Consider the following 27,961-nt stretch of genomic DNA (forward strand, 5'->3'; position numbering starts at 1 on the left):
CTCCACTTCTGAACTGGCTGCCTGCTAACGGCTTGGGAAATGCACTAGCTGATGGGTCAAGTGTTGGGGTCCCTACCACCATCTAGAAGATCCAAAAGAAGCTCCTTGGTTCAATCTGGCTTAGCCCTGGCTGTTCCGGTCATCCGGAAAATCAGCCAGCAGATGTAATATATTTTTCTCTGTCTCTACATCTCTCTCTGTAGCTCTGAATTTCAAATAAATAAGTCAACCCTCTTGAAAAAAAAAAAAGAAAATGTGGCACATATGCACCATGGAATATTACTCAACCTCAAAAATGGATTAAATCTTTTCATTTGTGACAACTCGGAACTTCAAGTCTTTAGGAGCAATTAAAAAAAATCAAGGCAGAGAAAGGCGAGCATCACATGATCGCACCTCGAGAACAGAGTCTGAAGGTATGAAGGAAGGTAAGAGAGGCTGGGAAGAGAAGAAGGCTGTGAGGCATGGGGAAAGGCTGGTGATCCAGGCTATAGCCAGGTGATGATAATATAATACGTTTTAGGGTTCTGATGCTCAGTATGGTGACTACAAAGAATGCTGATGTATTGTATCTTTCACCATTAAAAAAAAAAACTAGAAAATGGAACTTAGGAAGTTTTCACTATGAAAAAAAGGCAACATATTGAACAGATAAATACACCCTAACTGGACATGATACAATAGATGTATGTATTGAAATATCACAAAGTATCCCATAAATATGTACCCATTAAACATATACCCACTAAAACATTTTAATTAAATCTTTTTTAAAATGTTTGGTCCCTACTGCTATAAACAATTTACCTCTCCATCTTACCTTTTGAAAGATAAGTAAAACTGCTCAGAAACTCTTCATACGTTTGCTCATGAGAATTAACAAACTTATCCAAGACTTCTTGGGTTAAGTGATCTTCATCCATTCTCTCCAGTCTTGATAGCTGGGCTTTCACAAAGCCTCTTTACCTAGGAGTAAAGAAAAGTATGAGCTAAAGAAACTCATGGAGTGTCTGCCCCTTGGAAAATGCTGCAGATGGGTAGGGAAGGAATCCCAAGGCCTCAAAGGGTCAGATCAGGACGGTTATTAGAACAATGAACTCCAACGCAAGTGCACTGGGTGCTACTCGTTTCTTTATTACTGAGAGTACTACCAAATTTGGGTGTTTTTTTTTTCCTTCAATTTCTTCATTACCATCTTCTTAATTAATGGTAGTATCATTATACAACTACATGACTAGAAATATAAAATACAGCCCTTTAAAATGAGAATTTTATATGTTTGTTTATTTTTACTGGAAAGAGAGATATACAAGGAAGAGAAGAGAAAGTGAAAGATCTTTCATCCAATGATTCACTCCCCAAGCGGCCACAACGGCTGGAGCTGCGCTGATCTGAAGCCAGGAGCCAGGAGCCTTTTCCGGGTCTCCCACATGGGTGCAGGGTCCCAAGGCATTGGACCATCCTAGTCTGCTTTCCTAGGACACGAGCAGGGAGCTCGATGGAAAGCAGTGCCAATGGAACACAAACTGGCACCTATATGGGATCCTGGCGCATGCAAGGTAAGGACTTTTAGGCTATTGTGCCAGGCCCCAAAATGAGAACTTTGAATAGTATATCAACTAACTACCCATTCAATGAAAATCAACTATAAGAAAAAATATTTACTTTTTGAAGATTTTATCTACTTTGAAAGACAGATTTTATGCAGATTTTATGCTGGTTCACTTCTCAAGTGGACACAACTTACAGAGCTAAGCCAATCAGGAGCCAGGAGCCTCTTCAGGGTCTCCCATATGGATGCAGGGTCCCAAGCACTTCGGCTGTTCTCTGCTGCTTTCCCAGACCAAAAGCTGACAGCTGGATTGCAAGTTGAGCAGCTGGGACAAAACTGGTGCCCGAGGGGGTATCAGTGCCACAGGGTGGAGGATTAGCCTGCCTCTTAGAACTAATATTTATTAGCCACGTATTTAGCACTGTCTTTGTAACAGGAACCATTCTAAGCACTTTAATGTTACCTATCAAAACAACTGCGGGCAAGTTCTAGGGCCAACACAGAGAGGCATCAATTCTAGCAGTCTGACCCTGAAGCATTTCAGCACACTTCCCTGGGAACACAGAGCAACATCTTCCCTCACACTGGTAGTGCTGACAAGCAGCTACCTTGTCTGTGCTGTAACACATCCAGAGACTGGAAACTCCAACTACTGCAAAAACACCTTTGGGTAATTCTACTACACACTTCAAAGACTGAGCCCAGATTCATCTCCCCGTGTCCCATCCCAGTGCGTCTCTGAGCCCCTAAGGTAGTAATGAGCAACTTCCATCCTTCTTATATCTGGCATCCTATCAAACATCTGAAAAAAAAATCAATGCTGTCCTTTTTGAATCTTCTCATTTTATTCATTGAGATCAATTTCTTTTTCAAAACCCAACATGGAACTCGTGTTGACTCTGAAGGCTTTGCCCACTCATCTCTCCCCGTCACCACAGGAGAAGCTGTTCATGGCTTCTGTGGGCTGCTCATGTACTGAATGCCCACTGGTAACCTGCTGTATTAGAAACAGTGGTACACAACTCTAGTCCTCTATTACACTAGAAAAGGCAGGGCCTACATCTTTTCATCTTTGGATCACAAATGCTTAACAACTCAGGATGTGGCATGCAGCTGGCATTCAATCCATATGGAGCTAAAATTATTCATCAGAGCAGGCACAACAGCCAACTATAACTAGCAGCAGGCCAAACTGCTAGTAATATTTAAACTTGCACAATAGCCTCACCTGTGCTTTAGAGGACCTTGTCCTTGAACAACCTACCTGGAAAAGATCACAACGTGTGCATCCCTTCAAGTATGCCATCAGACTAGAATACTAGACTCCGTATATGGTCTGGATATGGAAAGATTTGACTAACCCTCATATTCCGAACACTGCACTTTGATATATAGTTGAAGCTCACATTCACATTCCTGTTGGCTGCTTCACACTGTCAGCTCATTTAGCATACTGCTAGCTAAATGCCTGTCAGCTAAGACGCAATGCCTTAATCCTGACACAAGTTGAACTTTGTTTTCACTTGTGATATTTCACCTTGTTAAACTCCATTTGTTCTATATGAAATATTAAGCTTACACAGTTTTAAGAAAACTGACTCTCTACTGAAGCCAAAAGAGTAATTACTGCCCAAATGACCAATATAAAACATGGGATACTCCTATGTTGTATGGCAGAAGAGAGAGTGCCAAGATTTCTTCTACTTTTCTGCAACAAGGGAGAGGAATCTATTATATGATACAGATCTTTTCTTCACTAGTTCCTTTTAGATATCTTTGTATAAATCACACAGGTGCATATAAGGCAAAAATGTAAATATGCTCTTAATTATTCTCTGTCCTCAGAAATCTTACCAAAAGTAAACTCTCTTGATACACATTGAATATATTTCTCTTTCTCTACAGAGAATGATAAAAAGTTTTTTTCCACAAAATGGGACATTGTATGTTATTCTTTGTAAGCTGCTTTATAACTCAATAATTTATCATGGAACTAACCCACTTTAATACTTACATCTAGCCTTTCTTTCAAATAGTCACATAGTCACACCCTTACACCCTCTCTGGACCTGTCTCCCTTGTTTATAAAAAGGGTTATCATAGAACAAGTCTGGGGGCAGCACTGTGGCACAACAACTTAAGCCACTGCCTGCAGCATTGGCATCTCCTCTGGGCATTAATTTATGTCCTGGCTGCTGCACTTTTGATCCAGCTCCCTGCGGATGCAGCTGGGAAAGCAGCAGCAGATGGCCCAATTCCCTGAGCCATAGCACTTGTGTGGAAGACCTAGAAGCTCCTGGATTCATCCTGGTTCAACCCCAGTTCACCAGCCATTTCGCAAGTGAATCAGCACATGGAAGATTTCTGTGTCATTGTCTCTCTGTAATGCTGCCTATCAAACAAATCAAAATGGCTCCGGTCAACACTTACTTCACTTCAACTTTGAAATACTAAGTATATCATTTTAAAAAATGCATTTTCCTAAGGTGATGCCCAAACTCATATCATGGTAAAACCCGATTTGAATTAAAAGAGAAGCATCTGCAGGTTTTTCCTCTTCAGTGACACTATTTGTTTATTTCTCTGCAAAAATACTAACGGGCTTGCCTATGACCTGCATTCCAGGCCCACTGGAGAATTCATATAATATATTATATATACTCTGATTTCCTTTCTAAATTCTAAAAACTAAAATTCTGAAAACACCTAAATGAGGTTTTGATAAAGAATTGCAAAGCCACGTGTGTATTCATGGGAATGTTTTGAGTAATAAACAGGTATACACAGCCATCTCTGGACACATCAGCATAGTGATGGAAGAGTCTTTGTGTATCTTTTGTGACTGGGACACTCTGACTTTGCACTAACATTACAAAATGATAAATCAAGACATTTCCTCGTGTCATAAACCCAGCTGCTCAATACCAAGGATGAGAATGGTTTCCAAACCCTCAGGGAATAGATGAACTTCACAGAGACGAGCCAACACACAGCCAGCAACTTGACTAATGCCTTCCCCAACTTGACAGCCAGCCAGGCAGCAGCCCTAACCTGCTGGGGAACCTGCTGCAGTCACATAGCCCACAGCACCCACAGGTGCCCAAGCTCAGGCCAGCCTAACAGCAAGACCACAGCCCTCAACCTGCAAGGGATTGTGCTACATAACTACTGGTTATCAGCTTCCATTGGACTCGAACCCAGTGCAACAGACAGCAGCAACAGCCCTGTCCCTGCAGTAATTGTACATCCCTGCAGTAATAACACTTGCACCTTTAGCTACCAAAGCAACAGTAGGCTTTGCTTAAAGGTCTACAACTGAAGAAGTCACACAGAAAGTGAAGTGCTAAAGCTGACATAGCATAGCAAACAGACGCCTTAGTTTCTCCCTAAAGTTAAAAAAAAATTATTGTTGCCCCAGCTCAGATAACAATGACAGGAGACATATGAAAAAGCAAGGAAATACTGCAACTTTCAAGGGAAAGCAATGATTTTCTTAACAACATTTTTTAAAGAAAAGGAAGCTAAATAAATGCCTGAAAGGGAATTCAATATATTAGTCTTAAGGATATTCCATGAGATAGCATAGTATCAACGGCGCTTTGAGGAAATGAAAAAAAAAAGATAAATAATTTGAGTAAATTGAATAAAGCATTAGATATAGGAAAATACATCACAAAGAAGAGCCAAACAAAAGTGTCTTTTGTGCAATAAAAATAATAAATACAATTGAAAATTACAACAAGAAACTGGATCAAGCAGATCAAAGGGTTTTTTAAACTTGAAAATAGGTCTTCTGAATTAGCCCAGTCAGAGGAAAATGAATAAAAAAGGAATGAAAAGGAATACAGAAAGACTACTGGGCTTGGCACGATGGCTCAATGGCTAAATCCTCACTTTTCATGCACTGGGATCCCATATGGGCTCTGGTTCTTGTTCTGTCTAATCCACTTCCCATCCAGCTTCCTGCTTGTGGCCTGGGAAAGCAACAGAGGATGGCCCAAAGCCTTGGGATGCTGCACCCATGTGGGACACCCAGAAGAAGCTCCAGGCTCCTAGCTTCAGATCAGCTCAGCTCCAGCTATTGTCACCATTTGGGGAGGGAACCAAGGGATTAAAGGACTTTCTGTCTTCATCTCCAACCTTCCATAAACCTGATCTGACATTCCAATCAAAATAAGTTTAAAAAAAGAAATCTACAATACCTCTGTGATGCATTAAGCACACAAATATTTGCATTATAGGAATTCCAAAGGGTGAAGAGATGGATAAAAGCAAAGGAAAAATATCTGATGAAATAATAGCTGAAAACCTCCCAAATCTTGGAAGAGATATGGACATCCAGATCTACAAAGCTCAAAGAACCCCAAGCAGATAGCAGATATAACAATGAGAGAATGTGAAAGAATTCTGAAAGCAGCAAAAGGAAAACACCAAGGCACGTTTCAGGGGACTCCTGTCAGGCGGACAAACCTTGCAGGCCAGGGTAGAATAAAATGACATACTCAGAGAGCTGAAAGAAAAAAAATTATCAACCAAGAATTCTATAGTCATCAAGGCTAGCCTCAGAAGTAAAAAAAGAAGTCAATGTTTTCTCAGATCAGCAGGAACTAAGGGATTCATCACCACCAGGCTGGCCTTGTAAGAAGTGTTGCAAGAAGCCTAGCATCTAGAAGCAGTTGCACAATAACTACCTGTGAAAACCCACAAAAGTGTAACCTCATGGTAGGCCAGATACACAAATGAGAAAGAGTCATTGCAGTCACCGAAACACAAAGACTAGCAATAAGAAAGAAGAAAGTAACAAGATATACAAAATAGCCAGAAAAAATGGCCAACAGAATAACAGAAGGAAGTTATTACTCATTAATAATATCCTTGAATGCAAATGGGTTAAATTCCCCAGCAAAATGATATAGAGTGATATGGATGAGAACAAAAGATTCAACTATGTACTGAACACAAGATGTTTACTTCTGACACACAATTAATGATAAAGCAATCAATTCAGAAGGAGGATCGTACCACTGTAAAAACAAGTAATGTACCACTGGACCACCCAAATATGGATCCAGTATTCTTACATCTAACAGAAGGAGACTTCACGACAACAGATGTTGAGATCAATGGACAGGTCATCCAGACAGAAAATCAACAATGAAACACTAGAGTTACATTGTGCCATAGACCAAAGGGATTTAACACAAATGGAACACTTCTTCCCACAGCTGTGGAATATATATTGTTCTCATCAGTCTATGGAACAGTTCCCAGAATAGACCCTACATTACACCACAAAGTAAGTGTCAACAGATTTTTAAAATCTAAATCATGTATTCTCTTAGACCACTGTAAAATACACTTAGCAATCAGCCAGAGGAACTGTAGAAGTTACACAAACACATGGAGATTAAACCATCATCGCCAAGTGATGATCCTTCTTACCATTCTTATTAACTCAGTACCGGGACTGCTAGCCAGAACAATTAAACAATAAAGACACATAGGCATCCACTTTGGAAGGAAGTCAAACTGCCCCTGTGTACAGTTGACATGGTTCTATATACAGAAAAATTAAAACTTTCACAAAAAAACACCCCAAAAACAGAAGTGATAGGTGAATTCAGTAAGAAATGCAATATACATGATCACCTTGCAAAGTCAGTAGTATTTCAATGCCCTAATAACAAATAAGATAGAAAAGAAATCAAGAAAGAGATCCCATTTATAATAACAACAGCAGAAACTGGAAAATATCATGTAATATCATGTAGCAAATTGAAGCAAGGGGGTAAAAGAAACTAAGGAGGCCACCAGGAAGTGGAAAGTCATCCACAGTGTTGGATTTGAAGGCAGTCTTGTTTTTAAATGTCAGTACTGCTCAAATTAATCTACAGATTCAGAGAAAACCCTGTTGTAATACCAATAACATTCTTCACAGGAATTGAATGGGGGAAAACATTCAGCTGATGAGAGAAGAGAATTCAGCACAACAGACCCCTCAAAAATCCAATTTAAAAAATGGGGTCTGGGCCCAGCGCAGTAGCTTAGCAGCTAATGTCCTCACCTTGCATGCACCAGGATCCCACATGGGTACCGGTTCTAATTCCAGCAGCCCTGCTTCCCTTCCAGGTCCCTGCTTGTGGCCTGAGAAAGCAGTCAAGGAATGGCCAAAGACGTGGGACCCTGCACAAAGCGTGGGAGACCCAGAAAAGTCTCTGAGATCCTGGCTTTGGATCAGCACAGCCCCAGCCATTGCAGCCGCTTGGGAGTGAATCAATAGATGCAAGATCTTCCTCTGTCTCTCCTCCTCTCTGTATAAATAAATCTTTTTTTTTAAAGGGGGGATGTGAGTAGACATGCCTCAAAACAAGATACACACGTGGGCAACAAGTTTATGAAATCATCAGGAAAGGGAAACCAAAACCACAATGAGAAAGTATCTCACCCCAGTGACAATGGTCACTAGCAAAAGGACAACATATGCCGGTGAGGATGTAGAGTGAGAACGAAGCCGATGTGCCGCTGATGAGAACTTAAATCAGTGCAGCCCTCTTGGAAAACAGTATGGAGTTTCCTCAAAAATCTAGAACCAGAACTTGCATACAATGCAGCATTCCCACAGTAGGTTCACATCCAAAGGAAAGAAAATCAGGATGCCAAAGAGTTACCTGTTCTTGCCCTGTTTATTGCAGCCCTGTTCACAGCAGCCAGGGGGTGGAGTCAACCTAGCTGTTCTGGTGGTAAACGAGTGCATAAGAAGTACTTAGTGACCCATACGCCATGGAATAACATCCAGTCATTAAAAAGGGCAACACAGATGGGCCATTGGGTTAGGCGAGATAAGCCAACCCAGAAAAGAAGCTACTGCATGTCCCCACTTAGGTGTGACAGCTTCTAAAGTTGATCTCATAGAAGTAGAGAGTAGAATAGGGACTACAAGGAGCTGGAGAGGGTAGGAGGGAGCAGAGATTGCGGCACGGTTGGTGGTGCAACGGTGCAGTTGGGGGGGAGTGCTAGCTTTGTAATGAACTACAGCACAGTGAGGTCACTGGAAACATTGTGTTTTCGAAATAGCTAACAAAATCTGTTCCCAACACAAGTGATAAACGTTTGAGTTGATAGACACGCTAATTAATCAGACCACTATGCATTGTATACATGCTTTGAAATATCACACTCCATCCCATAAGTATGCCCAATTATATGTTCATTAGAAATAAGCAGACACATATTAGATTCTCTTTAAACACTAATAAATAAATAAATAAATGAATAAATAAGGTAATTCCTCTTTTATTACAACTCGTAGGGGTCTGGGTTGGGGGAAGAGTGTGTAGCGAGGTATAAACTTAAGAAACATTTTCAAGCTATTGGTACCTGAAAAATTAAGGAATATGAGAAATCATCTGTTATGGCTTATGAAAATTTACCTGAAGCACTGCCAGACTTCAGCAATGCAAAGTTTCATAAATTATGGTTGCTGTTGTTCGATAATAAACACCAATAAATAACCTGGAAGGTGGTTATTGTTTCACTATCAGCTAGACATGTACTTAATTACAAGAACTTCAGCATTCATCTGCTTTTCCAGGATTGGAGTCCAGCAAAATTACAATGCATTCTATCAAACTCTTGCTCACACTATCTCTGGCAATCTACCTGAACAAATACCAAACAGAAGCAGCCAGGCTATGGTTTCTACTGCAATAAATGTCTTGCAAAAATGACAACAGAAATATCAATAAGCTTCTTTTCCAATTCTCAAATCAATTTCTTTTGAGAACTGACCCTTCATGAGATCTCAGTAGTACTAAAGACAAAGAATGTGCCTGGGTATGCCCAGTACAAAGGTCTTTAATTTTATTCATATGTTTAAATAATGCACAAAGAAATATATCATGTTTCTTCTGACTGTTTTAAAGACTTTAGAGGTGCAGTTTCATCAGCTGTCTGTTATTTGAACAATTTAAGAAATACTCAGCTTCAAACCTATAACTTTCCTTATCTATAAAAATATAAACAATCTAATGCTAAAACTCTTCAGGGACTGACAGAGCAGATCATCATTTACCAGACAACCAAGTGGTTTATGCAAATCCTAGCGGTTTTCTAAAAGGAAGCAGTGCTTTTTAGTTACCATTGATGTACTGCAGTATTTTTATCACGAGGTACCTTGCTACAAGAAAAGAGAGATGGGACACTTCCCTGGGAACAACATCCTTTGGTTTTGGTTTGATTTTTTATGTTTGAAGGCTTTGAGATCCACATGAAACACATAGAACACATTAAAATGACGAGAAAATGTGTAGATATCTATTGGTAAATCATAAGCAATACTTCCCAATCACAGGAGTGTGTATCACTCTGCTTAGATGACTAAACTTTGCTGGAGGACCTTAAGCCTGGTTAAATAATCATGTTCTCTTGTCGATGAGTCATTGAGAAATAGCATGAAAAATCTCCCACATGACTTACTGCAAGTGCTGTTTCTTACAATAAAAAAAGAAAACTAACAACCACCTAAGCCAGCTAATACTGTGTGCTCTCTATAAGGATATTATTATAAATGACAGTATCTGAAATTATCACCACTGCTTTAGCATACCTATGACATTTATCTTCAGATGACAGCCTAACAGACTTACCTGATAAAATGCAACCTTCAGAGAAAGACAAGAGTGAAAAAAACACTCTTCTTCTAGAAACATAGATTTACAAAATACTGACAGCATTTAGCTTAGTATGATAGTTTGAGTCATTTAATAAGAATTTTAGTTAAGGGTATTTCTCTTTCTAAATTTTTTACCCATACATGGAGTTATGCTATACACTAACACCTAAAGAAATGTATAAAGTGAAACATAGCTCATTATATAAAAGAAATTGGAATGTTTACTGAATAAATCTTGAGTGGTTACTTAATAAATCATTAGATGGTGGTGTGTGTGAACAGATCCTTAACATTTTCTGAAGACTAAGGGTTTCTAGTCATGAAACAAAAATTAATATTCTGCATCAGGAGTTACAAATACTACATTCTAAAATCATTTTGTGTAATTTTTTTTGCCTTAAAGATTTAACCAAAGTATGATTCAAAGATAAATTTTAGAAAATTTCTGAGTGTGTCAATTCTTTACGTGTAACAGAATCTGAGTGGAAATTTTTTGAAAGACTAATAAGAATTGAATTTGATTTTATTATTTCCCAAATTTCATATTTTGTTACATGCCATCTAAATGATAGTAAAAGCATTCATCCTTTATTTGCATTTTCTGTTTTACAGACAAGCTGAAATGAATTTCAAAGGGTTAATATTTACATAATAACTTTTTCTTTTTTTAATGTATGCTTTTGATCATTTCGATTTTTTAAGTGCATAACGTCTTACACTGGATATAGTCTGTCATTGACAGAAAAGTTGGGGAGACAATAAGAACTTGTAACAAAGCATTCAAGTAATTAACACTGCAAATAACAGCATGTTATTTAAAAAATCAGAGGCCAATTTTGGCCTACTCAAGAAATTGTATATACTTCTAGGCTTTAAAAATGATTGTCTTATTTGTGACTGTAGATTAAGCTATTTATGTAAGAAATAATTAGTAAAATAAAGTGAGATTATGTTTACAGAGGACTTCATTGATGTGTTGTACTTCTTAAATGTAAATATATATTTTTATTGCATACTTAAGTACTATTTAAGAAACAGAACAAAATTATATAGATGCAGCGTTGTACATGTTGTCAGTCACCAAATAAAACCATTTTGTGGATATTGGCAAAAAAGGGCACTCTGCTTTTTGAACAGCAAAAGGATCTCACATACGCAACAAAGTGGATTTTGTTTTCACTGTGAGGTTTATCATTGTCACTTTTTTTTAAACATTTATTTCATCTTTATTGCAAAGTCAGAAATAAAGAGAGGAGGAGAGACAAAGATTTTCCATCCAATGATTCACTCCCCAAGTGACCGCAACGGCCAATGCTGCGCCAATCCAAAGCCAGGAGCCAGAACTTCCTCCAGGTCTCCCAAGGCTTTGGGCCATCCTCCACTGCTTTTCCAGGCCACAAGCAGGCAGCTGGATGGAAGCAGGGCTTCCGGGATTAGAACCGGCACCCATATGGGATCTCAGGGCGTTCAAGGCAAGCACTTAAGCTGCTAGGCCACCGCGTCGGGCCCTTATATCACTGTTACTTAAAAATGAATGACACACAATTAAACTAGCATCTAGGGTCTATCAAAACCCATTTTGTCAAATGTGTACAGTTTTGATCAATAAGCTACTGCTGTACTGAAATATCAGACAGCAAATCCTCCACATACTCACCTAACCTAAGGAAATGAAGTCAGCATCTTTGATCCTTCACAGGGTGGATGCCCTGGTATATTTAAACAAATGGTCAGATTTCCAAAACACCAAAGTACACTGCAACTACAGATGTGGTTCTAAGATAGACTAGGTATGAACTGATTTCTGCTTCCCTGAGTGATCTACAGTGTTTGCATGCTGTACTTTGGCGGGGGTTTTGGGGGGAAGGAGGTAAAGGGATAGGCTTCTAGGTATGTAAGGAGAAAGAAAAACCCAGTGACAGAATTCTGAACTAAAAGAAACCTAAAGATTAATCTAGTCCAACCATAAAAAATAATGCACCAATCTAGAAAAGAAATTCCAGGGTAAGGCAGGGACAGAGCAGTGGTTGTCAACTCACATCTCCATGAATGAGCAGTCACACGTCCTCAAGATGAGGTGCTCATAACTCTGAATTCTAAGACACCAAGCAGCAAATGTACCCTGCATGGCTGTGCCCATGCCTGCAACTACACTGTGTCCACCAATAACTCACAAAGCACCTTCAGGTTGAGGATAGACCTGTGATGTCCTTAAAGATTCATCAATGCACAAAAGAAACAAAGCAAGAGATTAAAAAGGAATGAAGAGTGCTGCAGAAACAAAAGAAAAACACATACCGTACAAATCAGCAAAGGATCTAAATTCCTCTACTATCTTTTTATCAGGATAGGAATTTTTAAAAACACAATTCTAGCATCAATGAATGCACTTTAGGTTACAAACTTCTACCAACAAACATTTTCTAATAGTTAAGAGGAACAGAATACTTCATTAGCACCAAAAAGTTAACAGTATAAACAGCTATATTTCTATATTAACTGCCATCAGTACAACTCTGCAGTGAACACAAAAAAAAGTATTTGGGAAAGCTAGGACAGATTCTTAAATTACCATTGACCACAAAGCTTTGGAAGAAAAATGCTACTGCCTACCACACAGAAGTTTTAGGAGTAGTGATATCTTAACAGCTATACATATACATTTTTTTCTTTAAAAAAATCTTACCTTAAATCAAAAAGAGAAACAGAACATTATCGTATTAAAAAATTTTTATCTCCTATCCAACAAGACTAGCATCAAGAATATTCCCATGTAAAGAATTAAACTCAACATTAAAATCAATTTTAAAAGTACAAAAGACCTGCACAAACATTTCATCAAGCAGGATATGTAAATGGAAAATTATTAAATGAAAAAGATGATTAATATCGATGACTGTTACAAAAATTAAAATTCAAATCACAGTAAGATATCATCAAAATGGCTACAATGGTATCATCAAATACTGGCACAGATGCAGAGAAACTAGGAAACTCTTTTGCTGTTGGTAAGAATGCAAAAGGATTCAGCCACTCTGTGAAACAGTTTTGAGCATTCTTTTCAAAACTAAGAATGATCCTGACATACTGTCACACACTGTCCTCTTGGGCATTTTCCTAGATAAATAAAGTCTTATTTTTATGCAAGAGCTTGTATACAAATTCATAGCAGCCTTATTCAGAAAACTAGAAACTACCTAAATAGTCTTCCATTGATAAAACGCTAAAATGTACAACTTCCACAGACTTCCACAGCAAGAAATACCACTCAGCAATTAAAAAAAAGCAAAAGTCCATGATTCCACATGTGTAACATTCGTGAAACAGCACATAGGTAGAGAACAGATGAGTGGTTGCTGGAGTTCAGGGACGTGGAAGAGACGGTGACAGACATAAAGGAGTAACCATGAATGCCTTTATGGTAGCAGCAGTTCCACAAAGCTCCATGTGATCTAATTAGCACACATACACTAATGTGCGCAGATTAACTAGTGAAATCTGAATAATAACCAGCATGAATCACATCAATAACAATTGCTCCATTTTAATATTCACTGCAGTTGGGCAAGATGATAACATTGCAGAAGACCGTACTGAGGCCACATGGGAAGCAATTCCTTGCACATTTCTCCTCCTGTGAATATATGAGTATTTTAAAATTGAAACTTTAAAAACTGGAAGGGAGGAGCAGACAAGAAGGGTCAGCCAACTAAGAGAAAACAGGTTTAGGAAAAGGAAATCATCACTACAAGTAACTAAGACCAGAACTCCGGTGTGCTGATTGCATTCCCTCTGCTAAGAGCTCTGGGGGGCGAGACTGATGCGAACATCAAAAATTACATGCTTAAGCAGAAACTTTTCTCTTGAAAAACTTGTTTCCCTTTCTTGTTCATCCATCCAATTTACTGTAATGAGGTTTCCTGAGGCTATCATTCATTAAGCCTTTCTGTTGATCAGCAGAATATATAAAATCAGTGTTATATCCCCAAAATATACTTTTCCTCCTAGCTACTTAAAGTCAATACAGAAATTACTGGGTTGACTCACAAAGGCAGGTCAACTAAGTACTAGATTGTTTGCAGTTACACAGTTATAAATCCCATTAAAGAAATGAAAATGCAAAGAGTTAAATATTGAACTTTCTCTCCCCTTTCATTCTCTATTAAAAAATTAAGTATGTACAGTGAGTCTGTTGACACATTCATAAGCCAAATTAAAGAAAATTCACTGCCTGAAATGAGGAGGATGCCCTGTCACCATTATTCCTGTTTCTTCATCTACATTTTCTGAAAAAAATTGCAGTTGTGTATGAGAAAACTTCAAAAGTTCCACAAAAAAAATGGAATTAAGAGACAACATAATTTGATTGTAAGATTTTTTGAAAGACCTCCTTGCATAATCATAACACCATACCATCACCTCTCAACACAACCCCTATAAACACAATACTTTGACTCTGGGCCATTATATTTGTACAGAAAAATCCACCATGCACACGTTTTCATTATATTTAAAACTGACTTTGTGTTTCAGTGAGTATTTTCTCAAGGTCTTGATAAAGCTGTGACTTCCTAAGCAGAAAGGCCTTTGTATCCACTATACAGCCCTATAGTCACACAATATTTTGATCCTACATGATTTGTTCACACACATGTAAAATCTTCACATTAACATGTATCTGTATTTGTGTATTGTGCAAAAAACACGACAGAAAGACATCCATTCTGAAAGTTATACTCCCATCCAACTTCCTGAGCATGTCACCACCTGCACAGTGCACAACACTTTTTTTTTAACCAAAAGGCCTACTTTAGAGAAAAACCTATACAGCTGGTAAGCAGCAGGTGTAGACTAACTGAATTAAATCAACTCTGCCTATAGGAATTCATTGCTAAGTGTTTCAAAATGTCAGATCTTGCAAATAAAATCGACCTTTTCATTTGACATTCTCTTAAAAGAAGTCAGATTCTAGAGACGTGTTTCCTATCTATTTTTAATTCTAAATTCCTATGACTGTGGAATAATAAATGGGCTCTAAGAAATAATACAGTGCTTCCAGCTTACAATTTTTCTTAATACTTTAGTTACAATTTGCCTCAATATGTACAACATTACTTTGAAGCAAAAAGAAATTTTAGTTTTTTGATGATATGCATATTCTATGAACCCTTTGCAGAACCCTCTAACATTGAAGTTAATTTTTTGCACCAAAATAGTATCTTTTAATTGCACTTTTCCAGAAACATTCTGAAATACTCCTGTATCACTGTTTTTGCAAACATGAGGTTTAAGTGAACTTTTTCCAGCGTAACATGGTAAAAGTCCACATTTAATTGCTGTATATAGCAAATGGCAAGCGTCATTTTCTTCTCTGAACAATCCATCACCCTAACTGTAGATGGCTTCCTTCTATTTATGTCCTTTTTCTTCCTCTTTTATCTCCATTGCCAGTTTCCTCTGGGGCTCCCAAAAACTTCACTCAACAAGCCAAACATCTTGCATTCTAACAACATATTACTTCCTTAAAAAGGAGCAACTTACTAACAGAGTATGCCCGCACCTATCCCAATGCTATGAAAACCTGCCACTGAGTCCATTCTAAGCACTTCACTCGTTGACAGTAGAGCTTACGTGGTTTGTCCATTTGTAAAATGCAGATGGAAACGTTTCAGAGGCGCGCGGTGCTTCTTAACACAGTCTTGAGTTCCAGAAACAGTTCCTCCTCTGCTTCCACTTAACACACCACAGCTGTTACCCTATCCAAATTATTCAGCTTTCAGAAGGCATTTGGTGCCGTGACTTAAACTGCAGCTTAGAACACACATTCCATACTTGAGCAGCTGATCTGGAGTCCTGGCTACTCGGTTCATTTACCATCCTGGGAATCAGCAGGTGATGGCTGAGGCGCAGGTACCCCACCTTTCACATGAGAGCTCTAAATGGAGTTCCAGGCTCCTACACTCACATGGTCACTCTGGCTGTTAGCAAGCCTTTGGGGAGTGAACCAGTACAAGGAGTTTCCCTGTGTCTGTGATACTGTCTTCCTGTGTCTCTGATTTTCAAATAAAATAAAAATAATAAAAATTTTTTATAAAATTTATTCAGTGTGGTCAATGCTGTGGCATACCTAACTTATCTCCTGCCTGTGGTGCCAACATCTCACACGAGTGCTGGTTCATGTCTCAGTTGCTCCACTTTCGATTAGGCTCCCTGCTTATGGCCTGAGAAAGCAGCAGCAGATGGTTCAAGCCCTTGGACCCCTGCATCCACATGAGAGATCCAGAAGAAGGTCCTGGCTCCAACTTCAGATCTACTCAACTCTGGCCGCTGCAGGCATTTGGAGGGTAAACCAGCAGATGGAAGACCCTTTTCTTTTTGTTTTCTTCTCTCTGTAAGTTTACCTTGCAAAGAAATTAATAAATCTTTTCTAAAAATTATTTTGCTTTTCTGAGACAAAGTAGTTTGGATATAGAAAAACATAAAGGGATTGAACTTGAACTTTTTTCCAATGCTGCTTTTTTTTTTGCCTAATTACTGTGTCAAAACAAGGAATCTTCAAAAAATTGGTGGAAAAAAACACACAAAAATCTTGTAATTCCATTCTTCCATAAACTTTCTGAAGTGTCCTCATATATGACACATCTTTTATTTCTCCCATAAAACACAAGATATTTACTGTCTAATTACACTAGGGTGTATTCTTTAATTGCCACTGTGGAACTTTCAGTAAGTTGCAAGAAAGCCTGCAAGTGGGAAGAACATAGCTGTCCTCTGCCACAAAACAAAGTGCTTCCTTCTACTGTCGCAGATGTACGTTCTTTAAGAGCAAGATCTGAAGGCCAGTACTGTGGTGTAGCACAGAAAACCACCACCAGGGACGCTGGCATTCTATATGGCTGCTGGTTCAAGACCCAGCTGCTCCATTTCTGAACAGGTTCCTGCTAAAGTACCTGGGAGGGCAAGAGAAGCTGATCTAACCAAGTACTTGAGCCCATGAACCCAGTGAAGACAAAGAACGTCCTGGTTCCTAGCTCCAGCATGGCCCAATCCTGGCTGTTCCAGTCTTTGGGGAAATGAACCAGCAGATGGATTGTATCTCCCTCTCTTCCCTTCTGGATATTCCTCTCTCTATAACTGTCTTCCAAAAAAATAAACCTTAGAAAAAAAAGAACAAGACCTGTTATCTGTGATTTTTTTCTAAATGCACATGATTTCACATGGTGGACACTCAACAAATACATTTTTACATGTCTTACATATACAGAATTGATTCCCAATTCCCCGGTGGATGCCTGGGATGGTGGAAAGTACCATGCTCTATATATGCCTTTACTTTCTAAATGTACTCATCCATACATATGCAAAAGTTACATTCATAAATTAGACACAGTGTGAAATTAACAACAGTAACAGGACAATATATGTAGGACAATATATGTGAGCATGAATGATGTCTTTGTGCCGCTCAAACTATCTCAATGTACTCTACCCATTCTTTTCATGACAATGATGTGAAATATAACATAAAGGTAGCACTTGACTGCTTCTCTGTGGCATTTCTGAATTGTCAGTCTTGCTACTCTTGTATGTTGGGGTCATTATTAAGTAACATAAAGCTAACTTGGAAACAAGCACTGTGATGAGGGACAATCTAAATAGTGTCTAATGAGCAGGTATTGAATACAGGCTGGATACAGTGGACAAAAAGAACTGCATCCCAAGAAAGATAAAGTAACACAGTACAATATTTCATTAAACTACTCAGAATAGGTTATAATTTAAAGCAAATGAATTTCTTATTTCTTGAATTTTCCATATAATGTTTTCAGAACATGGTTGGCTCAGGAAAACTAAAACTGTTGAAAGATAAGCCACGAATAAGAGACCACTGCCTTAACTTTTAGTCTCCTGGGTAGGCAATTAGCCTGTTCAGCCACTAATTATTGTGCAAAATAATAACCTACAAAATGTCTGATTTTTTTATATCATTAAAATCCAAACAGTAAATTCCTATCTATGGCTTCCATTTTACATTTATTTTGTGTTGACTATGAAAATGTCCAATGTATCTATCAACTTTGATGTAACTTTATCAAAATTAGCCATTTGTACAAATATGCTTATAGCATCATCATTAGTCATTAAAGCACACGTGCCAAAGCACAAAGCAACATCAGGCCACAGTTGCTATGTAGACTTAGAGACCCCATGTTTCATGCCCATTCGCTTTTATACTAGAGGTGCTCATTTGCTGCAGTAATTAAAATGCTTCTTGGGATACCCACCTCCATTACCCCATGTGGGAGACCTGGATTAAGGTCCCAACTCCCAGCTTCAGCCTCCCCAAGTCCCAGCTGTTGCAGGATTTGGGGGACTGAGCCAACAAATAGAAGATCAGCCTCGGACTCTGCCTTTCAAACACATTCTTAAAAGGTTACTCAGCTAGTACTGAAATGCAAACCCAAGCGTGCCTTTCTCTGACCAATACATGCAATCCAAATGGAAACTGATTAAACAATGACAGTAGGTAGTTGGGTAAATCATTCTATACTTACAAGGTGAATTTTTATGCAACTGTTAAAATTATGCAGATATCAGTAACTGCAGAATTTAAATAGTCTCCTCATGGGAGAGTTATCCCTGTTTCCTCATTTAATCTTCTCTCAACAATCTTTTGAGGTAAATATTTATTTCTATTCTTATTTCAGAGATGGAGAAACAGAGCCTACATGGTAAGAAAACTTCTGGAAAAATGGCAGAGTTGACACAGGAAATCAGTTCAACCTGATCTAATCATTACAGAGTTGCCTGTTACAGAGTTGGCACAGGATTCCATAATTAGAAATCTTCCCTTCTAAGTCTTGCAGTAATGAAGATGAAAACACAGAAGAGAAATTCAAAGTTGAAGTGACTAGTTTTGGGACCCAGTGTTCAGTGGCTAAATCCTTGCCTTGAAAGCACAGGGATCCCATGTGGGTACCAGTCCCTGTCCTATCTGCTCCACTTCTTCTCCAGCTCCCTGCTTGTGGCCTGGGAAGACAGTAGAGGACGGTCCAAAGTCACCCATGTGGAAGACCCAGGAGATTTACAGAGAGTGAGAGAGAGAAAAATCTTTCATCTTCACTCTTCACTCACTCTTCAAGCTTCACTATTCCAGCAGCTGCAAAGGCCAGAGCTGAGCCAATCCAAAGCTAGAAGCTAGGAGCTTTTTCCAGGTCACAAGCTGGGGGCTGAATGGGAAGTGGAGCAGCTGGGATAAAGCCCAGCAACCATAAGGGATCCCGGCACTTCTAAGGCAAGGATTGAACCGCTGAGCCATTGCACCGGGCCCAAAAGTAAATAAATCTTAAAAAAAAAAGTGACTAGTTCTGATATTAGTGGTCTATGCTTTAAGACAAGTGATGCCACATTTGAGTCACAATAGTATTTATTTGAACTGAATGCTTATTTAGGTTTCATCTATTTTTCTAAAATAATTTTGATTTTAATAAATCAAGCCTCATGCAGACCTTTAAAATAACTGCAAATAATGAACTATATTGCCATTTTTGCAAGCAATGAAACGGTTACATCTTCAGGGTATATTCCAGTGCTTATCTCTCTCAACCATCTAAAGAGAGAGAGAGAAAAAAAAGTCACAGTCAGTTACTCCCGTCAGCTCCGCGTTCACCGGAACATCTGCAGACACACATGATCTCTCTCTCTCCCCTTAGCTTTCCGCTGCCACAGTCACAGTGGCCAGTGACCCGTCCCCAAGTGTCGGCATTGAATACCTGCTTTAGCCACAGAGAATCAGAAAGGGAAAGCAGCCCCTCTGGCCCTCAGGTAGGTCTGATACCTTCATTTCTACACACACTGAAAGATGGGAGCCTATGTTTGTAAACTTTAAGGTAAGGGAATGGTGATATCATACTTGCACAGCTTTTCATTGTTGTTGGCCTGGGCATCTGTAGATGAGGAGTGGGGATGTCGAATTTGGATGATGTGGGGACTTCACTCTTGTGACTTCATAGCAGTATTACTCATCTTCATACATACATTCTCTAGTATAAGTAGGGGAAGAATGACCTAAAGCCCTAGCCTGGCTTTCATGCCAGCAAAAATCAAATCTCTCATGCCTTCAGTTCATTTAGCCATGCTAGATAGTGTTGGTTCAAGCTCTAAAAACCTTCAGTTACATGAGGCTACTTGCTATTCAAGAGCAATCAGGAAGTATGGGGAGCACAGACCAGTAAAACGGAACACCTCAGACTAGAGTATCTCTCTCTGGAAAAAAAAAAGAAGTCAGCTCAGGCACAAGGAACCACACACTGAGTCTCTGCCCATTAATTCCTCTTGCACTATGTTCTGGCTTGCAGGGTGAATACACTAGAATCCTCCTGCTGAATGATGTTGGCATGGAGTTGGAAACAAAATGTGTATGTCTATTGGTCCTACATGTCTTTTTAAATGTACTTTCAATGTGTTGACTTTGAAACTTTCCTGAGCTGAAGAAGAGTGTTTTCATAGCTAAAAACTCTCTTTCTACCTGACTAGTAGAGTCACATGAAAGCTTTAGAACAAATATTCTATTCCATTGAAAACATATTCCAGTCAGTAAAACAAGATCTAAAAACAAAATACATATGGCAAAACAATGTGAAAATAAACTCATTTTTTTCTTTAAATGCATATTCCACCTAGTTAAACTGGGTAATCTAAAAATCTAATACAGACTGAGTTGTAAGAGGAGGTAACTGCTCTTAGCAGTAACATTTTGGCATGGTTTTCAGTGCCCTGAGATTACAATGAGAGACAAAGGAACAGTGGAGGAGGAACAGGTCACAACTGTATTTCAACAGTCTTTACAGACTTGGATTCAGCTACAAAAACACGCTGTCCGCAAGAGAGAACGCTTGTCCTTAATCTACAGTCATCATGCTTTCACTTTCAACAAGTCAAGTCTCTATGCCAAGCTTAAGATGAAGCCAACACACCACAATGTTCGGTATCCCCATTCTGGGTGGGGCGCATTAGTCCTGTAGAGGGTATTTTATATGCCAAAATCAATCTTTGTGGGTGTTTGAAAGAAAGCAGACTTTAGCTTTGGCACTCTGTCCACCCAGAATGGCACAACTCCTGAGAACAAACAACTCCCACGCTGAGTGTATCACTTTCTGCTGCTTTCACCTATGGAACTGAGGGTTAATATTTCCTTTTAGTTCCTGTGGATCACATTTTCTTCTTCATTTGCCTCTCCCTATGAGTATCTGGATGGTCCACGAACTTGCAGGACAAGCAGCTGAACCTACAGACTGCCATGGCCTGAAGAAAAACTTGCTCGCATAATTTTAGGAATGATGCCTGCCATCATTATTGCTTCACTTGGTTTAATAACCCACAAGGTGTTATTAAAAGATTACACCTTGAAGGCTCTCCTAAGTAAGCTAAAAAATCACAAGTATAACCAAGTGTTGAGCAATTAGTTACATCGACAGAGGGGAAAAAAAAAAAACAAAGCACCACCAGCATCTCTCCAGAGTGGTCATAAACTCTACAAGGACCATAGAATCATTTTAGGGGGCATAAAAATAAAATACAGTCTCAACAAACATTTAGTGACTACTTATTAGTGGCAGGCATTGTCCTTTGTGATTTACATGTGTGATCCCATTTATTTTGCACAGCAACTCAACCCATAGGTAGCAACATGATTCCCATTTAGCAGATAAGAACAGGGAGAAAATAACTTGCTCCAGGTGGTGACACAGGGAGCTGCTCTTGTTTAAACTGAACTCACCAGCAATGCTGTCAGTATACGTAGTTATTCAGTTCTCGTTACCCTTCCATGCCCACTGTGCAAATTCCCACATCTAACACACTTTCTAACCATCTCTAATATTCACTATCAACAGTAGTTGCCATTGCTGGCAGGCACGTCTGCATCACGAACCTTACTTCTGAAAAGTTCAAGAATCATCAAAGAATGGAGAAGGAGGTAGAAGAGGTAGGGGCAGAAAGAATCCCTACAGATATATATATATATATATGTATGTATATGTATATCCCTATATATATACTAGCGTTTACTGTGAGCAACACCCTAAGTGCTTCCCACAAGTTAAAATACTAACTATAACCGACACCAACCTATGAGATGGTTACGATTACAACATATCACAGAGGAGGAAACTGAATTTCAGACAGGTTTAATAACTTCCCAAACTCAGGCAGTTAGTAAGAAACAAAGCTAGAATTGAAATCTAGTGCATTGGCACTGCAAGTCTGCAGGTGCAAGCTGTCATACTGCTTTTAAACACATTAACAATTCTTAAGTCAATGAATCTGGGCTATCTTGTTTCCCCTAACATTTTGTGTGTAAGACCTCATTCACTCTGCAAACAAGAAGTGTTCTCTCTAACTACCCAGGAAAACCTGTCTCGCGCATTTCTGCTAAACACCGTTTAACCATTGTAATACTTATGTGAAGTCCTGAGTGACTCTGGCACCTCTTTGCTCAGTGTCGACTTACTACACAAGTGCTAAAGAACTACCTCAAAGTTCTTGGAAAGATATCTGAAGTAGTAATCACTGATTCAACTTTCCTAGAAGGCGGAGGAGGAGATATGTTTAGTAACATTTTCCGCTCCCCTAAACGAACTCTCAAAAATTAAAAAAAAAAAAAAAAAAAAAAGGAAAAGAAAAAAGTCACTGTCGGGCCACTCTTCCTGCCTGCACTCGGGCTTTAAAGAAGCTCCACTTTTAACTTCTGGAGCCTTTGGTAACCTCAGGGCCGGGTCAACTTTCTGCCCCAGCCCCCCTACAGACCCTCCGAAGTGCAATTCTGGGCTGAGCTCCCAAGCAGAAGTCCGCACAGACGGCCGAGCTACCACAGACTGCGGTTTCCAGGCAACCGCGCTTCCCACTCGGTCACCTCCTTTAGGGTCCCCTGGAGAGGCCCCAGCAATGCCCGGACAGCGCCTGGCCGTCCTTCCCGGGCGCAGCAGCCCTCCCGTAACCGGATGTTCGTCTGCGTCAGCCACTCTCACCTCCCATTCCCTAGTTTTCCGCCTGGGCTTCCATCAAGTCACTTCGCACTTTCGGAGTCTTTATTCAAAGATATCAGAGGAGTGGGGGTGCTGCAGGAATGACAAGGACAAGTTATGCTAGCTACGGTGGGATGTATTCCTGGGAAATGGAGTTCTTTCAAGGGATGCGTAGTTCGTCTTCAGGCAAAAAAGACTACAATTCCCAGAAATCTCAGGGAGAGTCCACTTCTAAAAGAGCTCCGGGGTGCTTAAGTTTGATTTAGGCAGGAAGATTCTGACGTTCCTTGCCTCTCAAACTCTCTGAGTTTTATTCACTCAGTACCACTGCGAACTTGAGGGAGCAGTATTTTTTAACATGCTTTTTCCGTGGGAGAGAATCTAAGCCTAGTCATTTATATGAACAGATATTCTAAAGTTGTTTTGTTCTGTTAATCTTTCAGGTAAAAGAGCTAACCAGAATCAGAAAATATGTCATTGCAAATGATCACAGTCAGGAATAACATAGCCTTACTTCAACCAGGCTTCTCACTGATGAATTTTGATGGGCAGATTTTCTTCTTTGGTCAGAAAGGCTGGCCCAAGAGATCCTGCCCCACTGGAGTTTTCCATTTTGATGTAAAGCAGAACCATCTCAAACTAAAGCCTGCAGTTTTCTCTAAGGATTCCTGCTACCTTCCTCCTCTTCGTTACCCTGCCACTTGCACATTCAGAGGCAGCCCCGGGTCTGAAAAACAACAATATATCATCCACGGTGGGAAAACACCAAACAATGAGCTTTCAGATAAAATTTATGTCATGTCTGTCGTTTGCAAAAACAACAAAAAAGTTACTTTTCGCTGCACAGAGAAAGATTTGGTGGGAGATATTCCAGAAGCCAGATACGGTCATTCCCTTGATGTGGTATACAGCCGAGGAAAAAGTATGGGTGTTCTCTTTGGAGGTCGGTCATACATACCTTCTAATCAAAGAACCACGGAAAGGTGGAACAGTGTAGATGATTGCCTGCCCCATGTTTTTTTGGTGGATTTTGAATTTGGATGTGCTACATCATACATTCTTCCAGAACTTCAGGATGGACTATCATTCCATGTTTCCATAGCCAGGAATGATACCATTTACATTTTAGGAGGACATTCGCTTGCCAACAACATCCGCCCTGCCAATCTGTACAGAATCAAGATTGACCTGCCCCTGGGTAGTCCAGCTGTGAATTGCACCGTCTTGCCAGGAGGAATTTCTGTATCCAGTGCAATCCTGTCTCAAACTGGCAATGATGAATTTGTTATTGTTGGTGGCTATCAGCTTGAAAATCAAAAAAGAATGGTTTGCAACACGGTCTCTTTAGATGATAATAAGATAGAAATTCGTGAGATGGAAACCCCAGATTGGACGCCAGACATTAAACACAGCAAGATATGGTTTGGGAGCGACATGGGAAATGGATCTATTTTCCTTGGCATACCAGGAGACAATAAGCAGGCTGTTTCGGAAGCATTTTACTTCTACATGCTAAAATGCACTGAAGATGATGTGAATGAAGATCAGAGAATTTTCACAGGCACTCAGCCATCAACAGAAGATCCAGGGGACTCAACTCCCTTCGAGGACTCTGAAGAATTCTGCTTCAGTGCAGAGGCAACTAGTTTTGATGGAGACGATGAATTTGACACTTACAATGAAGATGATGAAGAGGATGAATCTGAAACAGGCTACTGGATTACCTGCTGCCCTACGTGTGATGTGAACATTAACACTTGGGTACCATTCTATTCAACTGAGCTCAACAAGCCTGCGATGATTTACTGTTCTCATAGAGATGGGCACTGGGTCCATGCCCAGTGCATGGACCTGCCAGAGCGTACCCTCATCCATCTGTCAGAAGGAAGCAACAAATATTATTGCAATGAGCACGTGGAGATAGCAAGAGCGCTACAAACTCCCAAAAGAACAGTACCCTTAAAAAAGCCCCCAATGAAATCCCTCCACAAAAAAGGTTCTGGGAAAATCTTAACTCCTGCCAAGAAATCTTTCCTTAGAAGATTATTTGACTAATTTTGCCCCAAAAAAATCAGCTTTAATCACATTAGGCTTTTAATTTAAAAACAAAAAATCTTTAACAACTGACATTACATGTATATGTTTGTGCCTTATTTTAGTTTCATGAATTAAGAATAAAGTTAGGAAAAATGTTTTAATGAAATAGTAAATATAATCATTCTAAAACATTCAATTTGAAAATAATACATTCAGTACAAAATTTCAGAAATGTTAATTTCTCATTCAAGAAATTAATAACAATGCTTATATCTTTTATACATGTTCTATAGCAAATGTCTATAAAATAGTTACAACAAATTTGTCCAATTGGAATTAATTCCTCAGAGGAACGAACTATTCAATTTTATACGATACAGCATTTTAGTAGTTGACCAAAAGATAAAACCAACATTAACTGTGTTCCGTATTAGTGGTTTTTACATATCTATTTGCAGTCCTTTGGAATATAACCATCATCGAGGGGTGTAGATATAAATGCAGATGGAAAATTCAAACACAAATATGGAACCATTAACATGAGGGAAGACATGAGGAGGATGCACCAGGTTTGGTGCATAGATGGTCTGTATCCTTGGTGTTCAACTGGTCAATTCACAATATGTGACATACAGATTAATTGCCAAAATCAAAATTATCTCCTAAAAACTCAGAAATCCTTTGCCACCTAGAACTCTGGTAAAAGGAAATGAATGAGAATGTGAGAATGCACTAAGAACCATCAAATAAACCTCACGGGGAAGAGCAAGATTGGCTATTTCCAAAAATAACAAAAAGTTTGAAAAATTCTGTAAGATACTCAAGCAGGAGATTTTAAGTGGGAAAAATGTGTGTGTGTCTTGTTAACATGTGTAGTTTGCTGCCAATAAATATTACAAAATCAGTGAACTTGCCAAGATTCAATTAGACACTTGCTGAGTTGTGAAAAGGACTGTTAATTTTGAGGCTTCAATACATCAGTTGCTAATTAGATGACCTCAGAAACAACTATCTTCGTTCCATTGGAGGACTTTTCTAGAAAAACGCTTAACCTTATCCTAAGACATTCAGTCATGGCCTCTTGCTCATCATTTTTCACTGAGAGCTCACAGTGTCTTAAGGTTCTGCTAGTAAGTTTAAGGGAAGCATGAACAATTCAGGTGCTCAAACCAGATCCAAGTTCTTTTGTTAATAGTTCCATGTCCCCGATATTGAATAAACTAAATCATGTTCAGTCTACTTTAATGTTAATTTGATGAATGTTCATTCTGAAAAAAAGGTATAAATAAATTTTTTATTGTGTCTCTCACTTATAAGGAAATAATAATGTCTTCTGCTTATGTTGATTTCCTCAAATTATTAATATTTAGAATTACCTGTAAAGGCAAAATCAACCTGCCTAGTCTTCTCATGATTTATTTTCTATCTTTTTTAGTAGAAAGCATTATAAGTTAGAACTAAAATATTCTTTACAAAATCCCAAAGAGAATTTTCCCCACAAGAGGCTGATCCATTGTGGGGAGCCATGCAGTTGGGTTGGATGGCATGGGTGTCTGATGAGCACCACTCCTCGGTTAGCAAGGCTACGAGGAGTTTCTGGCAGCGAGGCAAGGCCCAGCGGAATATCTCTAGTCACCTCATTGCTGCCTCACCCCATTGTATGGACACTCAGTCACCTCTCTGATGTCTTACAGAATTCTCCTGAGGGTGGTGTTATTGTTTTTCTGCTAATGTGAGGTGATTCCTGTAACTGGTATGACACCTCAAATTGATCAATCATGTTATGATAAAAACATCTTTAGCGATGTAAGGCTATGACACACACAGCTAAAAGTATACAGTAGTACAATTGAGCCCACTATGTTTTCAAACATCCTGTTATGTGCCCACTTTTGTCCTGAAGTTTGCCCTAGTATAAGTAATGATTTCCTTAAAAAATGGCTTGATAATGTCTTGGAACAGATGGCAATCATGGAGGTACAAAGAGTTTGTTTACCATGCACCTCGCACTGTTAACAACACATGACGCATTTTAGTTTCTCACCACAGAAAGCAAAAGTATATGGGACACCTTCTAAAGGGAAACAAATGTGAACCCCCTCAAAATGCCTTAAAATCTCTACCTTATATTGACACTTATATTTAGGGAAAGAAAACAGTTTATAAAGACAAAAGGAAGTTTCTTGTAAACGCCCTCTGTTTGTAGATTGGCTGAGTTGCCTTGATCCCCTTCACTGCCCTTTAACAAAACAACAAAAAACATTGAATCAGCACTAGGTGAAGGTGACAGTAATTAATGCATGATTTGATTACAAGATTTAGCAAAGAATCTATGTTATATGATTTTATAAAATCCTTTTATTTATGACCTTTTAATTCTGTATTCTTAATATTTTAAGCAATATTAGCTTGTTTGTGTTTAGTAAAAATTGATTTTGAATATAAGTAAACCACTTGTCGCTATGTAACCGCATGCGCTGCCAACCGTCGAGTTCCTGGCTTCAGCCAGGTGACTGCAGGTTTCAATGAGTAATGGTTTGTTCAAAATGTTTTCTTTAGGATTGTTTTTTGTATTCTCTTAACCATGAAGTAAAAATGAAACAATTGGATATTGTGCAAAAGCTTGTGATGATTTGTGTATTAATAAAGAAGGCAACTTTTCTGAGTTGTCCATTA

The 27,961-nt window shown here is 39.1% G+C and overlaps 2 protein-coding genes across 7 annotated transcripts in view; one reads left to right on the plus strand and one right to left on the minus strand.

The window, feature by feature from the left end:
• Positions 1 to 23,340, minus strand: part of IFTAP (intraflagellar transport associated protein) — an 80,232-nt gene extending 56,892 nt beyond the window's left edge. Inside the window, exons 1-2 of one of the 6 annotated variants that reach the window (XM_058663166.1) lie at positions 23,252 to 23,338; positions 821 to 966 (exon numbers count right to left, since the gene is read on the minus strand). In XM_058663166.1, the coding sequence (XP_058519149.1) occupies positions 821 to 923 (103 nt within the window). In that variant the 5' untranslated portion in view covers positions 924 to 966; positions 23,252 to 23,338. The other 5 variants (XM_012927106.2, XM_058663167.1, XM_058663169.1 and 2 more) reach the window with 5 other exon arrangements.
• RAG2 (recombination activating 2) lies at positions 23,338 to 25,303 on the plus strand. The gene is made up of 2 exons (XM_004585397.2): positions 23,338 to 23,422; positions 23,692 to 25,303. The coding sequence occupies exon 2, from the start codon at positions 23,720 to 23,722 to the stop codon at positions 25,301 to 25,303; it is 1,584 nt and encodes a 527-aa protein (XP_004585454.2). The 5' UTR covers positions 23,338 to 23,422; positions 23,692 to 23,719.
• Positions 25,304 to 27,961: the final 2,658 nt, after the last annotated feature.

Source organism: Ochotona princeps, chromosome 4 (assembly GCF_030435755.1).
Source record: "Ochotona princeps isolate mOchPri1 chromosome 4, mOchPri1.hap1, whole genome shotgun sequence".
NCBI classification, from domain to species: domain Eukaryota; kingdom Metazoa; phylum Chordata; class Mammalia; order Lagomorpha; family Ochotonidae; genus Ochotona; species Ochotona princeps.

Excerpts from the sequence above, each read along its gene's own strand:
- RAG2 (XM_004585397.2), top strand. The coding sequence starts at position 23,720 with ATGTCATTGCAAATGATCACAGTCAGGAATAACATAGCCTTACTTCAA.